This window comes from Rhinoraja longicauda, chromosome 28 (assembly GCF_053455715.1).
Source record: "Rhinoraja longicauda isolate Sanriku21f chromosome 28, sRhiLon1.1, whole genome shotgun sequence".
NCBI classification, from domain to species: domain Eukaryota; kingdom Metazoa; phylum Chordata; class Chondrichthyes; order Rajiformes; family Arhynchobatidae; genus Rhinoraja; species Rhinoraja longicauda.
The window spans coordinates 20,375,631-20,391,523 of record NC_135980.1 but is presented as its reverse complement, the minus strand read 5'-3'; the positions used below and the strand labels follow the sequence as shown (position 1 = coordinate 20,391,523).

The 15,893-nt window shown below is 43.3% G+C and overlaps 1 protein-coding gene across 1 annotated transcript; it reads left to right on the top strand.

Annotated features, from left to right (window-relative positions):
- Positions 1-1,527: 1,527 nt before the first annotated feature.
- On the top strand, positions 1,528-12,824 carry LOC144607303 (tektin bundle-interacting protein 1-like). The gene is made up of 4 exons (XM_078424045.1): positions 1,528-1,640; positions 4,375-4,562; positions 9,925-10,036; positions 12,006-12,824. Exons 1-3 carry the CDS (start codon positions 1,567-1,569, stop codon positions 10,026-10,028), a joined length of 366 nt encoding a protein of 121 aa, XP_078280171.1. The 5' UTR covers positions 1,528-1,566; the 3' UTR covers positions 10,029-10,036; positions 12,006-12,824.
- The last annotated feature ends 3,069 nt before the right edge of the window (positions 12,825-15,893 follow it).

Sequence of the window (15,893 nt, the reverse complement as noted above, 5' to 3'; positions counted from 1 at the left end):
GTCCATTCCTTCCACAGATGCTGCCTGACCCTATGGGTTTTCTGCAGAAACACCTACCTGGAATCCTGTATAACAATTTCTCACTTGATCCTTTACCTCCCTCCCTAAACACTCTTGCTGATTTCTCTTTCATATCAGAGTTCCAATTGGTTCAATCAACTATGCAGAGGATATTATGTTGACCAACTAGCATTAATGCTTCTTAATTAATTCATTGGAAAACTACACTAGGTGATATTTACTGCAACTTGAATCTAATATAATTTTGCAATAAAGAGACCTTCTGGCAAGTTCAGAAGTGGAACCGCAATGAGGTGAGCCCATATGGTGTGTTTTATTGAGATTTTTTAGATGTTTTCTAACTTTCCACCTGTTCCCAGTCAGGGAGTCATTATTTGTGATTATGTCACCCTTCTCTTTGCAGTTTTCTGAGACAATTTTAGGCCCCTAAATAATCTGAGCTTGTAAAAGCAAAGAATATTTGGCTCGAAGGGCCAAATGGCCTCCTCCTGCACCTATTTTCTATGTCTATGTTTCTATGTAATATTGCAACCTAGATTGTCACTAATGCTTTTGGAGGGATGTGTAAGATTTTTTATTTCTTGCCACTCTTGGCATCATTCCTCTATGATTGATTTGTTTAACACTAACAGGATACAACACCATACTGACTGGTTGCATCACGGCCTGGTTCAGCAACTCGAACATTCAGGAAGGAAGGAGATCACAGAGAGTGGTAGACACTGCTCGGTCCATCGTGGGTACTGACCTTCCCACCATCGAAGGCAGCCAGTATCAACAGAGACCACACCACCCTGACCAGAATCAAAATTCAGAATTACCTTTATTTGTCATCCAAAAAACAAGTCTTTTGGACGAGATTTCGTCACCCACAGTCCAACAATAAGAGCAATAAAATACGCAATTACACAACCACAACCAACACAAAAAAAAAAAAAAGAAACATCCATCACAGTGAGTCTCTCCAGTCCCCTCCTCACTCTCATTTCAATCCTACCATCGGAAAGAAGGTACAGGAGTCTGAAAACCGTGACTACCCGGTTCAAAAGCAACTTCTTCCCCACAACCATCAGGCTCTTAAACACAACGCAACACTAACCTCAACTATGAACTGAGGGCTTGAGGTGTTTTTTTGGCTGAGGTATTGCAGTTATTAATTTATTGATTTTTTGTTTGCTATGCATTATCGAAGTGTATTGTATTTATAGGCCTGCAAGATCAGCTTGGCTAGTCTTCTCATGATTCCCAGGTCCCCACTCCGAGCTGCCTGTCCACAGTCATAATTAACTAGTCAGAATGTATAAAACAACTAAATGCACATATACAAATACCTTAACATGTAACAATCGTATTTTAAAGATGCAACATCTAAGCAACTAACCAGATTGCTTAGATTACACTCGACTGCAAAATGTGTTATTTATTTTGCAGTTTCCTGTTGCAGTTGCTATGGAAACCTTGTTGGTAACGACCAATCAAGCAAACATTTCAGGTTACAGTGAGCAGTCAGCACGATTGTAACAGTAAGCTACCTTTCTGTCTAAAATGAATTATCTAGAAGACAGCCTTTATATCCCACGAAGAACATTAGAAGCAGACTTTCCACGGACCTCCGACAGGTATGACAAGATTTCTTGTGTAGGAAGGAAATGCAGATGATGGTTATACACCGAAGATAGACACAAAACGCTGACCCGAAATGTCACCCATTCTTTCTTTCCAGAGGTGCTGCCTGTCCTGCTGAGTTACTCCAGCATTTTGTGACAAGATTACTTGTTGTACCTTATTACTTGAAAGGAAAAAGTAGTCATTTTTAAAAAGATACACACACAAACTTTTTTGCTAGTAATGTTGGTCAAGGTATTTCAATATCTTGCACATGTATTTTACCCATATTACATCTGTAGGGCAATGTCGGGTCATGGTCGACACTGCTCAATCAACCACAATATGTGCCAGCCTCTTGAGGGAAAACCTAGAGTTCTATTAGCTTTTCCTTTTGTCAGATTAATCAGCCTGAGAAACTGCCTTCAATAAACAAAACACAACAAGGTGTTGGAGAAACTCTGCATCTGTGGAGGGAATGGACAGTTGATGTTTCAGGTTGGTACCCTTCCTCAGACACATTCCGGGCACCAAAACTTTCCATCTCCCACCACCTCGAAAGGATCAAGCTTTGCCGAGATTTTATTCGTTTAGTTTAGTTTAGTTTAGAGATACAGGGCGGAAACAGGCCTTTCGGCCCTCCAAGTCCACGCTGACCAACGTTCCCCACACACCAACACTATCCTACACGCACAAGGGACAATTTACAATTTTACCTAATCTAATTAGCCTACAAACCTGTATGTTTTTGGAGTGTGGGAGAAAAAAAGGAGTACCCGGAGAAAACCCACGTGGTCACAGGGAGAACATACAAACTCAGTACAGAGTAGTCAGGATCGAACCCAGGTCTCTGGCGCTGTAAGGCAGCAACTCTACTGCTGCACCACCATGCCATCCTAACTTCTTCAAAATACATCACCTCTTGATTACTGATGGAATTTGATTGTGTCATTGTTAGGGTCATTACTCCATCTTATTAATGTACCTATGCAGTGTTTTTTTGATCTTCCAAAGAATTGACCATTCCACCTAAGGAGAGCAAAATAGAATTAATATTTCAGGTCAATAATACGTCGATGTGGAATTTGGCTATATTTTGCTAGTAACTGCTGGCAATTCTTAATTAAGCCATTGTCATCTATTTGTTTGTGTGCCAGAAATTCAGGTCTCTCACTCATCTACTGTCAATCAAGAGAATCTTGAATTTATGTGCAGGAAGGAACTGGAGATGCTGGTTTAAACTGAATATAGACACAAATTGCTGGAGTAACTCTGGAGAGAAGGAATAGGTGATGTTTCGGGTCGAGACCCGTCTTCAGACTGAAGCACGGTCTGAAGAAGGGTCTCGTCGACCTGAAACGTCACCCATCCCTTCTCTCCCGAGATGCTGCCTGTCCCGCTGAGTTACTCCAGCATTTTGTGTCTAATCTTGTATTTATCGTCAGTAAACCTCCAGTATTTCAATGTATCCTCTTCCTGGGCTTCCAGTAAACCCCACTGATTTCAGAGAGGGTGAAAGGATTATAGGGCAAATTATTTTCCTCTCATCTGTATTTTGTTTAATGTGGCAACAAAGTTGTTGGAAGAAAACATGATTCTATCTGATTCATAACCAGATTTATTTTTCTGGAGATATCCGTGACTGTTCCTAGAGCCAATGATGAGAATGTAGACTTTAACGGATATTTGAAGCACCAAAGCAACTACTTGCTATGGAATGTAATTTGACATATACCAAAAATATTTCTTTTTCTGGTGAAGTGGCAGTTGATTGTGTCAGTTGCCAATGATCTCTGTAAAGCGTCTTTGAGTATATGAAAAGCGCTATATAAATATAATGCATTATTATTATTATTATTATTACAGGTGTGAGTCTTGGGATTTAGTGCAAGAAGTGTTAAGGGTTGCAGTAAATCAAATAAAAAGTTAATAGAAGTTAGTGGTTTGCATGCACATTCAAAGCTCAAATTCTGATAAGATTTAGATTTAAGTAGAAAATGTAGCATAATTGCTGTGAAAAACGAAAGTTTAATTTGTATTGCTATCTGAAGTATGTTTGCTCTGATATAAATTAGAGGAGCTCACATTATGAAACCGTCAGAATAATTTTAAAATTATACATGTACATTAAAAGTATATAAGATATAAAAACGATTGAGATATATAAAATTCTGAGAAGCATAGAGAGGGTTGACAATCAGAACCTGTTTCGTAGGATAGAAATGTCAAAGACTAGAGGGCATAAGGTGAGAGGGCCAAAGTTTAGTGGAGATGTGCAAGGGGTGGTGTGTGTTTCAAATGTGCTGCCGAGAATGACAATAGACAATAGATGCAGGAGGAGGCCATTCGGCCCTTCGAGCCAGCACCGCCATTCAATGTGATCATGGCTGCTCATTCTCATTCAGTACCCCGTTCCTGCCTTCTCCCCATATCCTCCTGACTCCGCTATCCTTAAGAGCTCTATCTAGCTCTCTCTTGAATGGTGGTGGAGGAAGATGTGATAGTGGCATTAAAGAGGTTTTTAGATGGACACATGGATATGCAGGGAATGGAGGAATATGGATCATGAGCAGGCAGATGAGATCAGGTTAACTTGGTATCATGTTCGGCGCAGACATTGCGGGCTGAAGGGCCGGTTCCTGTGCTGTACTGTTGTATGTTCTATGCAGTTCAGACAAATAAGATTCTTGTTTTCGTTGTCTACACCTATTTCCTTCCCTCTAGTTTATGTTTTTTTTATTGTTTCAGGCTCCCACAAACAGATTATGTAACAGCAAATGCTGCACCTGTCATCAGAAATTCAGTTTACTGGAAGGTCTCAGAGACAGATCCTGGACAGATGTGTTATATGGAACTGACAAACTGCAACAGCAGAGTGACGTACAACAGATGGCTCCAGTCTTATCGCGAGAGAGAAAAGGCAAGCCTTACACCAGGTACAGTAACATGATAAGGGGGTTAGGATGAATAATTACATTAATTTCATGGGAAGAAGATTTAAGAACAAATACCAATGAATGGTGATAAATTGTCCCACTCACATTACTCCCATCACATTGATAACAGTCACATTTACGATAATATCATCACATTTTCCACGGGTATTAAATCAATTGCACACACCATGTTATTACATGGAACACGTCCACATTATCTTCAATTACAAGGTAGGGCTGAGCTCAGACTTAGCTGGTGGTTCTTCAGACGTTCACAGCTAGCATTACAAGTCCAGTCAAGTTAAGTTAAGTTTATTGTCAAATGCACAAGTACAGCGAGGCTCAGGTGCAATGAAAATCTTGCTTGCAGCAACATCACAGGCACAGAGACTCAGACAAACGCTCAAAAACATTAATTATATGTAACATTCTGCAAGACAGTAAAAAGAAAAACAGTGGGGGGAAAAATGCAACATTAGTGCAAAATACATTTAGAAAATGAAGCAATGGTGATGCAAGATGTGGCCCTGTAGTGTTCCGTTGCCAAAGTAGGATTAGGATTGTGTAGGAAGGAACTGCAGATGCAGGTTTAAAATGAAGCTAGACACAAAATGCTGGAGTAACTCAGTGGGACAGGCAGCATTTCTGGAGAGAAGCAATGGGTGACCTTTCGGGTCGAGACCCTTTCTTCAGACTGATAGTCACGGGAAAGTGAAACAAGAGATATAAACGATGATGTAGGGAGACATAAAACAAATGAATAAAAGATGTGCAAAAAAGTAAAAATGATAAAGGAAATGGGCCATTGTCAGCTGTTTTCTAGGTTAGAATGAAAAGCTGGTGTGATTTGGGTGGGGGAGGGGTGAAGAGAGATGGAATGCAGGGGTGACGAAGTTAGAGAAATCAATATCATACCCCTGGGCTGTAAGCTGCCGAAGCAAAATATCAGATGCTCTTCCTCCAAATTGCATTTGGCCTCACTCTGGTTAGGGTCAGGGTTGTGCAGGTTGGTTCAAGAACTTGGTGGATGCAGATAAGTAGTTGTACCTGAACCTGGTGGTGTGGGACCTCAGGCATCTGTACCTCCTGCCTGACAGTAGTAGTGAGAAGAGGACACGGCCCCGATGGTGAGGATCCTTGATGGTAGATGCTGCCTTCTTGAGCCGGTGTCTAATGTGGATGTTCAACACCACGGACACTAGAAGCATGTGGCAGGGTGTCAGGGACATCACTGGCTACAAGAGCAGCCCTGCCTGCCCCCACAGCGATATGGCACTGACCAACGAGCTTAACACCTTCTTTGTTCGCTTTGAAACTGGCAAAACCACCTTGAGTGAAAGAACCCCAGCCGAGGCGGTGGGACAGGTCTTGCAACTGAGCACACAGGAGGTACAACGCGCTCTGCAAAGGGTCAACCCACGCAAGGCTGCAGGACCGGATGGAGTTCAAGGAAGGGTACTGAAGGACTGTGCTGAACAGCTGGCTGAGGTATTCACCAGGATCTTTAACCTGTCATTATCTCTGGCTACGGTCCCCAAGTGCCTGAAGTCGGCTATCATAGTTCCGGTGCCGAAAAAAGCAAAGATCTCCAACCTGAACGACTACCGCCCGGTTGCCCTAACGCCGATAGTCATGAAGTGCTTTGAGAGGCTGGTCCTCTCACACATCAAATCCAGCATCCCTGACTCACTGGACCCACATCAATTTGCATACAGGGCAAATAGATCCACAGAGGACGCCATCTCTCTGGCTCTTCACACTGTCCTGACTCACCTAGAGAGACAGGGCACGTACGTGAGGATGCTATTCATAGACTATAGCTCCGCCTTCAACACGGTCATCCCCACCAAGCTCATCACCAAACTCCACCAGCTAGGCCTCAGCTCGTCATTGTGTGACTGGATCCTGGACTTCCTGCTGGAACGACCGCAGGCAGTGAGAATGGGCCCGCACCTGTCCTCCACTATCACCCTGAGTACCGGCACACCACAGGGCTGTGTTCTGAGCCCCATGCTCTACTCCCTCTTCACACACGACTGTGTTCCTGCATTCGACACCAACACCATTGTCAAGTTTGCAGATGACACAACGGTGATCGGGCTGATCACCAACGGGGATGAAACAAACTATAGAGCGGAGGTGCAGAACCTGGCGGACTGGTGCTCGGATAACAACCTGTCCCTAAATACCACCAAGACCAAGGAGCTGATCATCAACTTCCGTAGGTCACATAACGGGGAATATGCCCCGATCTCTATCAACGGGGACAGTGTGGAGAGAGTGTCCAGCTTCAAGTTTCTGGGCACTCACATTTCGGAGGACCTAACATGGTCCAATAACACTGCTGCGCTGGTCAAGAAGGCACAACAAAGACTGTTCTACTTAAGAACACTGAAAAAGTCTGGTCTACCCCAACAGCTGCTGACGACCTTCTACCGCTGCACCATAGAGAGCATCCTAACGCATGGCATCCCTGTGTGGTACCTCAGCTGCACGGAGGCAGAAAGGAAAGCTCTACAGCGGGTAGTCCATAGAGCTCAGAGGGCCATCGGAACACAGCTACCAGACTTGGAGGGCATCTACAACACACGATGCCTCAGAAAAGCCACCAGCATCCACAAAGACTCTTCACACCCCTGCAACAGTCTGTTCGAACTCCTTCCATCGGGCAGACGATACAAGGCCTTCTACGCCCGCACCTCCAGACTCAGGAACAGCTTCATCCCCAGGGCCATAGCTGCTATGAACCGGTCCTGCTGAGCCGGATGGCCACAACGCATAGATTAACTTGCACTTTACCCTGTCCAAAACTGTTACAACTGTTTCGTTTCATTGGGTTGCTGCTGTCTAAATTACTTAAATTATTGCATCGTATGGGAGGCGCATTCCCAATCTCGTTGTACCCCTGGGTACAATGACAATAAAGATATATTGTATTGTATTGTATTGTATTGTGGGGAAGGCTCGGCAGACAGGAGGTACAGAAACGTCACTTTTCCTGTGTTTGGACCTCTGCAGACTTGCGATCAAACATGAAGGTCCAAACATGAAGGTCCATTCTGAAGAAGGGTCTCGACCGGAAACATCACCCATTCATTCTATCCAGAGATGCTGCCTGTCCCGCTGAGTTACTCCAGCATTTTGTGTCGATGAATGTCCAAGATTTCCAGGAAGTTAGATGTTGACATATCTGACATTCTGTTCCAATACAAAAACATTAATTATGTTTCGGTACATATGACAACTAATCACCCTTTCCTACTCTCCAGAGATGCTGCCTGTCCCGCTGAGTTACTCCAGCTTTTTGTGTCTATCTTCAGTTTAAACCAACATCAGCAGTTCCTTCTTACACTCTTAACTCTTGTTTTGTCCTTGTGGAACTGGGCTCCGAAAAGCAGCAGAGCAATGTTTACCTTCTGCCAAGAGGTGGCAACAATGTGCCATCATCACGTAACATCTGCAGCAGCAAACAATCTGGCAAGAGTCTCTCAAGTTTAGAGATACAGCGCGGAAACAGGCCCTTCGGCCCACCGGGTCTGCACCGACCAGCGATCCCCACACATTAACACTATCCTACTACTAGGGACCATTTACGCATACACCAAGCCAATTAACCTACATACCTGTACGTCTTTGGAGTGGGCCGCAGGGCCTGTTCCTGTGCTGTACTGTTCTATGTTTGAAGCACTCATTGCACAATCAGCTTAAAATGAACCTGCATTTATGTGGAGGCTTTCACATCCTCATAAAAAAAGAAACCCAATAAATTACTTCAATGGTGTAGTCACTTTAGTTTAATAGTCGATCAAAGCAGTCAATTTCCAAAAGTCACATAAACAGCGAGAGATCACATTGTATATATTGAGTTACTTTGCATTTGATGGAACAAATAATGTCAACACGCCAAGCCAGCTAAGACATTTTAAAGACGCAATCTTATCAATCTTTCTCTAAAATGAAAAATGCTGGAAACACTCAGCTGTTTCTGTTTCCCTAATCTTTTGTTTTCTTTCAGAATTCGAGAATCTACACTTTAAAAAAAATTTAATGAACAATTTGTCTGCAAATTTGATCACGAGCTTGCACCTGGTCAGACACAACATCTAGTCCCTGAGACAATTCTATCAAAGCAAGCAAAACCATTATCCGTGACAACACCTGGTGTTTTACACAAGCCTACCCTAATAGAAGATTAGAGAACATAAATCAGGACAGCACAGGAACACGCCCTTCGGCCCTCAATGTCTGTGACGAATATGGTGCCAAGTTAAACTAATATCATCTGCCTGCACATGATCCACATCCCTTCATATCCATGTGCCTGTCTAAAGGCCTCCGACATGCCTATTGTATTTGCATGTTGTAAATTAATCTGCCTCTGCCACCACCTTTGGTTGCAAATTCCAGGCACTCATTACTCTCTGTGTGCAAACTTGTCCTCACACATCTCCTTTAAACTTTACCCCTCATATTCTCACCTCTCTCGCCGCTCCAGGCTCTGGCATTTCCACCCTGGCTGTTCTCACTGTCTACTCTATTTGTGCCTTTCACAATTTGATATACTTCTATCAGATCTGCCCTCAACCTCCAGCATTCCAGGGAAACAATCTAACTTTGTCCAACTTCTTGTACCTAATATCTCTAACCTAGGGGGTATTCTGGTAAACCTCCTCTGTACTCTCTCCAAAGTCTTCATATCCTTCCTGTAATGGGGCAACCAGAACTACACACAATACTCCAAATGTAGCCCAACCAAAGTCTTGTAGAGTTGCATCACGACATCCTGACTCTTATACTCATATTACGCAGAAGGGCAGCACATTGGTGCAACTGGTAGGGCTGCTGCCTCACAGTGCCAGAGACCCAGGTTCAAACCTAGCCTTGGGTGCTGTCTGCATGGAGTTTGCACAATCTTTAACTGTAAAATTCCCCATATTGTGTATAGAGTGGATGAGAGCAGAGGATAATGTAGAAAACATTATGGACAGTGTGGACTCAGTGGTCAGTGTCGACTCAGTTTCTATGCTGTATCTCTAAACTCCTTACCCTTTTGTAGAACTGTTCTATTTCAAAACTGTGTACTCCAGCATTCACTAATGTGCCTGTTGATTTTTTAAATATATCTCGATGAACAATTTGAGAGGACCAGTTTTATTAATTGCAAAATTAACTTGAGAACAGTTAGATTAGCTCAAATTCATTCCACCGTTTAATTCAGCCTGAACAAGCGTTTCATTAAATAAATATTTTTAGTCTTTCAATGTCTAGCACAAGTGCTGCATGTGGCACTGCAGGGAAACAGTTTGTTCTGTTCAGCTGATTAACAATGAACTGACTTATTGTGTACATTTTGGTTCAATAGCCTACACTGTACAGCTGAGAGAAACCAACTGTTCTAGTGCTACTCTACCTACACAGTCCCTGTTGCATCAAATGAGATGGCGAGACATGCCTGTTCCCAGATAACGAGTTTGGTAAGTATTGCACTGTAAATACCACGCACTGGAATATCATAGGTTGAATGCACCACACATTAGGAATGAATATTTTGGTTAGTTTAGAGATACACCATGGAAGCAGGCTCTTCGGCCCACCGAGTCCACGTTGATTGTCGATCACCAGTTCACACTAGTTTTATGTTATCCACCTTTCTTATCCACTCCCTGCAAATTAGAGGCAATTTAAAGAGGCCAATTAACCTTCAAACCCCCACGACTTTGGGATGTGGGAGGAAGAATGTTACCTGGACATCTAGGATTACATTACAAGATCCAGCAGGCCTTGCTGGACAGAGTGCAAGTGTTTGGCAAGACTGTCGCCTAGGCTATGCTCTGTCTCGCCGATGTAAAGGAGGGCACATTGGGAGCAACGAATGTCTGTCCCTGCCGCTCAAATGCCACTATCGTATCTGCCTCACCACTACCCCGGCAGTGCGTTACAGGCATGGCAGCCTCTGTGTATAAAAACTTGCCCAACACGTCTGCTTTAAACCTCTTAAAGCTGTGTCCTTTAGTCTTTGGTGTTTCCACTCTGGGAAATAGGTTCTGACTGTCTAAAGTATCTATGCCACTGATACTTTTATATATTTTTATCAGATCTCCCCTCAGCTTCCAAAGCTCCAGAGAAAACAAAGAGCCGGTTGTCAAAAGGCCTTCTTTGTAATTATGAGTAAAACACAAAGTGCAGGAGGAACTGGGTGGTCAGGCAGTATCTGCGGAAAGAATGGACAGTTGACAATTTGGGTCTGGACCCATTTTCTAGATCCTTCACAGATGCTGCCTGGCCCACTGTGTTCCTCACGTTTTCAGCAATTATAGTTCCCTGTGACTCTTTGTAATTATAATATCTCATAACTTTTAGTTCCTGATTTATCTAGACTTTTCTTTTGCACTACTTTGGTCTTGGCTCATGCAATACAGTCTTTCGGCTTTCACTTTTATTTCCCAATGAATAATTTAAAGTTGATGTACCCAACTCAACCAGGTCCACAGGCCTTTATTCACAAAATGCTGGAGTAACTCAGCAGGTCAGGCAGCATCTCGGGAGAGAAGGAATGGGTGACGTTTCGGGTCGAAACCCTTCTTCAGACTGATGTCAGGGGGGCGAGACAAAGGAAGGATATCAACTTTAGATAGTTCCTCTGTCCCTCCCGTCCCCTCCTCCTTGCCAGTTCTCTCTCTATCTTCCTGTCTCCACCTATATCCTTCCTTTGTCCCGCCCCCCTGACATCAGTCTGAAGAAGGGTCTCGACCCGAAACGTCACCCATTCCTTCTCTCCCGAGATGCTGCCTGACCTGCTGAGTTACTCCAGCATTTTGTGAATAAAAACCTTCAATTTGTACCAGCATCTGCAGTTATCTTATTATACTACAGGTCCACAGGCCACTATTCTCAGCAAAGTTAAAAATGGCTGATCACATTCCCTACTTCCAGCTTGCGTTCTGCTCATCAGAAAATCGGCCAGCACAGTTGCGCAGTGGTAGAGTTGCTGCTTTACAGCGCCAGAGACCCGGGTTCGATCCTGATTACGGGTATTGTCAGTATAGAGTTTGTACGTTCTCCCTCTGACTGAGTGGGTTCTCCTCGGGTGCTCCTGTTTCCTCCCACACTCCAAAGACGTATAGGTTTTTGCAGGTTAATGGGCTTTGATAAAGATTGTAAATTATCTCTGGTGTGTCGAGTAGTGCTCCTTTATGGGGATCGCTGGTCAGCATGGACTCGGTGGGCCGAAGGGCCTGTTTCTGTGCTGTACCTCTAAATTAAACTAAAGTAAAATCAATGAAGAATTGTAACCCATCACTGCTGCTCCCACTATTATAATGGGTGATAGAGTCACCCACATTCAATTTTGGAAAGAAACCAATTTTTACTTGGTCTTGTTTTTCACGACATTTTATCCATTTATATGTTTTCTAATAATTGATTCTTTTTTTCACATTTCAGTTTCGATCATCACAAGTTTGGTGGCAAATAAAAATGCCCCACTCTTAACACCGCCCGGTGCGGCTCGGCTGCGGGACTTTTCACCGCTGGTGCGGCTCGGCTGCGGGACTTAGCTGCGCAAGGCTTGGTCGCGGGCCTTTCATCGCCTGGTTCGGCCGCGAGACGTTTCAGCGCCCGGTGCGGGGACTGTGCGGGTCGGTCGGGGACGAGCTGTCTGTCCGTGGGCGTGGGGAAGAGAGGGGAAGTTTTGTTGCCTCCATCACAGTGAGGGGGTGTTTGGAGTCACTGTGATGGACGTTTGTGTTGGGGTTATGTGTCTTGTGTTCTTTTTTTTTTCTATGACTGCTATGTAGTTTCGTTCGGTACTTCGGTACCGAACGACAAATAAAGCTCTGTTATACTGTTATACCTGTTATACAGGCAACAATACAAGGCACCAACATTCCAATATCTCCTCGTGTATTCAATATTCAGCTAATAATTCCATATTCAGCTAATAATTACCGTATTGATTGGACTGATTGAAAGAACCACATGGAAATAGGCTTTACAGGCCAACGAATCCATGCCAACCATCGACAGGCCCATCAGGCCTGGATAGAGCAAGTGTGGAGACAATGTTTCCACTGGTGGGAAAATCTAGGACCAGAGGCCATAGCCTCAGAATAAAAGGACAAAACCTTAGATAGGAGATGAGGAGGAATTTCTTTAGTCAGAGGGTGGTGAACCTGTGGCACTCATTGCCACAGACGGCTGTGGAGGCCAAGCCAATGGATATTTTTAAGGCGAAGATTGACAGATGCTTGATTAGTAAGGGTGACAGGGGTCATGGGGACAAGGCAGGAGAATGGGGTTGAGAGGGAAAGATAGATCAACCACGATTGAATGGCAGAGTAGCCTTGATGTCCCGAATGGCCTAATTCTGCTCCAAGAACTTATGATCACCCATTCACACTAGTTCTATGTTATCCCACTTTCTCATCCTTACACCTCAGGGGCAATTTACAGAGGCCAATTCACAATTTACTTTGGGATGTGGGAGGAAACCTGAGCTCCCATAACATCATGAGACCAAGGAGCAGAATTAGGCCATTTGGCCCATTGAGTCTACTCCACCACTCAATCATGGCTGATCTATCTTTCCCTTTCAATCACATTCTCCGGTCTTCTCCCTGTAGCCTTTGTCACCTTTACTAATCAAGAATCGATCAATCTCTGCTTTAAAAGTACCGAATGGTAATCGAATTTCACTGTACCTTAATTGGTAAATGTGACAATAAACAGACCTTGAAACCTTGCCAATGAATTTTACCGATTCACCACCCACTGGCTAAAGATATTCCTCCTCATCTCCATTCTAAAGATACATCCTTTTATTCTAAGTCTGTGTCCTCTGATCCTATACTCTCATTGCTGGAAATATCCTTTCCACATCGCGAAGGCAATCACAGGGAGAACGCACAGACTTCACACAGAAAGTACCCGAGGTCAGATTAAAGCCAGGTCTTCTGATGGTCTGCTGCATGATTTAACCAGTTGGTTCCAGAGTTTGCCAAATTCCAGAGCTTGCATTAGACTGTCATCAAGGTATTCAGCAGGTATCTTTGATACTGTAGAAAAAAAGAACTGCAGATGCTAGTATACACAAAAGGATACAATGTGGTAGAGTAACTCAGCAAGTCAGGCAGCATCTCTGGAGAACATGGATAGCCACCGACCCAAATCGTCACCTATCCATGTTCTCCAGAGATGCTGCCTGACTTGCTGAGTTACTCCAGCACTTTGTGTCCCTTCGTTACTGTCTCTGATTCTCCTCATTCCTGTGTTGCATTTCCTTTTGTGACTGTACGGTGTTTGAGTTACTGTTTATTTTCATTGTAGTCAATGTAAATATATGACATCATGCATACGCATGTGCACTGTTGTTACATCGTTTAATAAAGCAGTTGCACATATTCTTTGCGTTTTTCTATATATTCTGAAGTTCAATATGCTGTTGGTTCAATATGTTCACATATTGAACCAACAGCTTTAATTACATCAAAAGCTGCTGTTGTTCACCCTTTTAGGGTGCAGTATGATTTCCATGCCACATATTTGAAGGATTATAAGGACCAAAGAAAATATGCCACTCTCTTATTTACATTATTCTATGTTCCATTATTAAATTTAAACAATAATTGCCATTGTAAGTAAATGCAGGAGTATCAAATTACCTCCGATGTACATACATAATCTTCAGTGTGCCATATTAAACTTAAGCAATAAATGTTAAAAAATGCAAGCTAACGGTAAAGGGAGATTTATGATTATGAATTATGAATTTAATGTGCATATGCAAGAAAGGCGCATTATAGTGTAGGCCACTGAAATGAACTTATTTTAGCATTATGTTCGGACATAATAGGTTACAGCTACAGCCATTGTGGGCTACCTTATCCTTGCTGACCAAGTTGGCATTTCTGGGCTAGTCCAGTTTCCCTGCATTAGGCCTATATCCCTCTCACCCCTTCCTATCCACATAACCGTCCAAACGTCTTTTGAAAGCCATTATTGTATCCGCTTCTTCCCAACACCCATCGTGCTCCTGAACAGTACAAAACACTAACTAATCCATGAATGATGGACTGTGTTTGGTTACACTAAAGCCTTCGGGCTTTTTTGCACTATAATTTATTCATTTATTCATATTTTTGTTTATTATATATTTTGTGTGTGTATTATGTTCACAGGCCTGTTAAGTTGCTGCAAGTAAGAATTTAACTGTTCCGCAGTCAGTACTTGGGGTTAACTCTGTTTCCCTCTCCAGACCATTATTTACCTTTATTGATACCATATATAAATAAAGATATATTGTATTGTATTGTATTGTATTGTGTGGTACATATTCGCTGGTCTGCTTAGTCTTTCCAGAATTTTCCTTGTTTTAAACCAATTTGCGCACGATGCATTTCCATTTCTTTTACCAGCTGTGCTACAGCATCGATCGGATACTGAATTATGGGCAGTTTTGTGTTTCACGGGCCAGCGAGCATCTGCCTGATGTGATGAATGGGCTCACACAGACAATGGAAGAAGCGACTCTTCATTGATCCTTATGCCAGAGAGGTTAAACATAATGTGGCAAACATTCAATTAGAAATCGACAAAGGGCCGCAAATTAGTGAGCTGGGGGAATTAAAGATTGCACCTTGAGAGTGTACGATGGATAGTTTTCTGGTTCACAGTGTCTGAATCTAAACAACTGATCGACATTGGGAGACAAAAGACCATAGGTTAATTGGCTGGGTAAAATGTAAAAATTGTCCCTAGTGGGTGTAGGATAGTGTTAATGTACGGGGATCACTGGGCGGCACGGACTTGGAGGGCCGAAAAGGCCTGTTTCCGGCTGTATATATATGATATGATATGATACACACTCCTGGTTTGAAGAACGGAGAACAGAAATGATTGATGGAACGGAGAATGAATATGTGGAATGTTTTAAAAGAGACAAAATAAAATGAAAGAGGTAACAAGAGACCCGTAGCTGGTGAATATATAAACAACTATTGCGATGGATGGCAAGTCAGTGCATTTATAAAATCAGTGATTGATTGAAAGATGCAGCATGGAAACAGGCCCTTTGGTCCATTAGGTTCACGCTGACCATCGATCTTCTAGTTGACTTTCCACTTTCTCATCCACTCCCTACACACCAGGGTCAATTTACAGAGTCCAATTATCCCAGATACCCGCACGTGTTTGGGATGTGGGAGGAGTCCGGAGCACCCGGAGGAAACCCACACGGTCACAACCAAGAACACGCAAACTCCACACAGGCAGCACCCGAGGTCAGGATTGAACTTGGGTCTCTGGCGCTGTGAGGCAGCAGCTCTACCAGCTGCG

Excerpts from the sequence above, each read along its gene's own strand:
- LOC144607303 (XM_078424045.1), top strand. The coding sequence starts at position 1,567 with ATGAATTATCTAGAAGACAGCCTTTATATCCCACGAAGAACATTAGAA. Across the intron at positions 1,641-4,374 it reads TTTCCACGGACCTCCGACAG|GCTCCCACAAACAGATTATG; the intron begins GTATGACAAGAT and ends TTATTGTTTCAG. Across the intron at positions 4,563-9,924 it reads AAAGGCAAGCCTTACACCAG|CCTACACTGTACAGCTGAGA; the intron begins GTACAGTAACAT and ends TTGGTTCAATAG.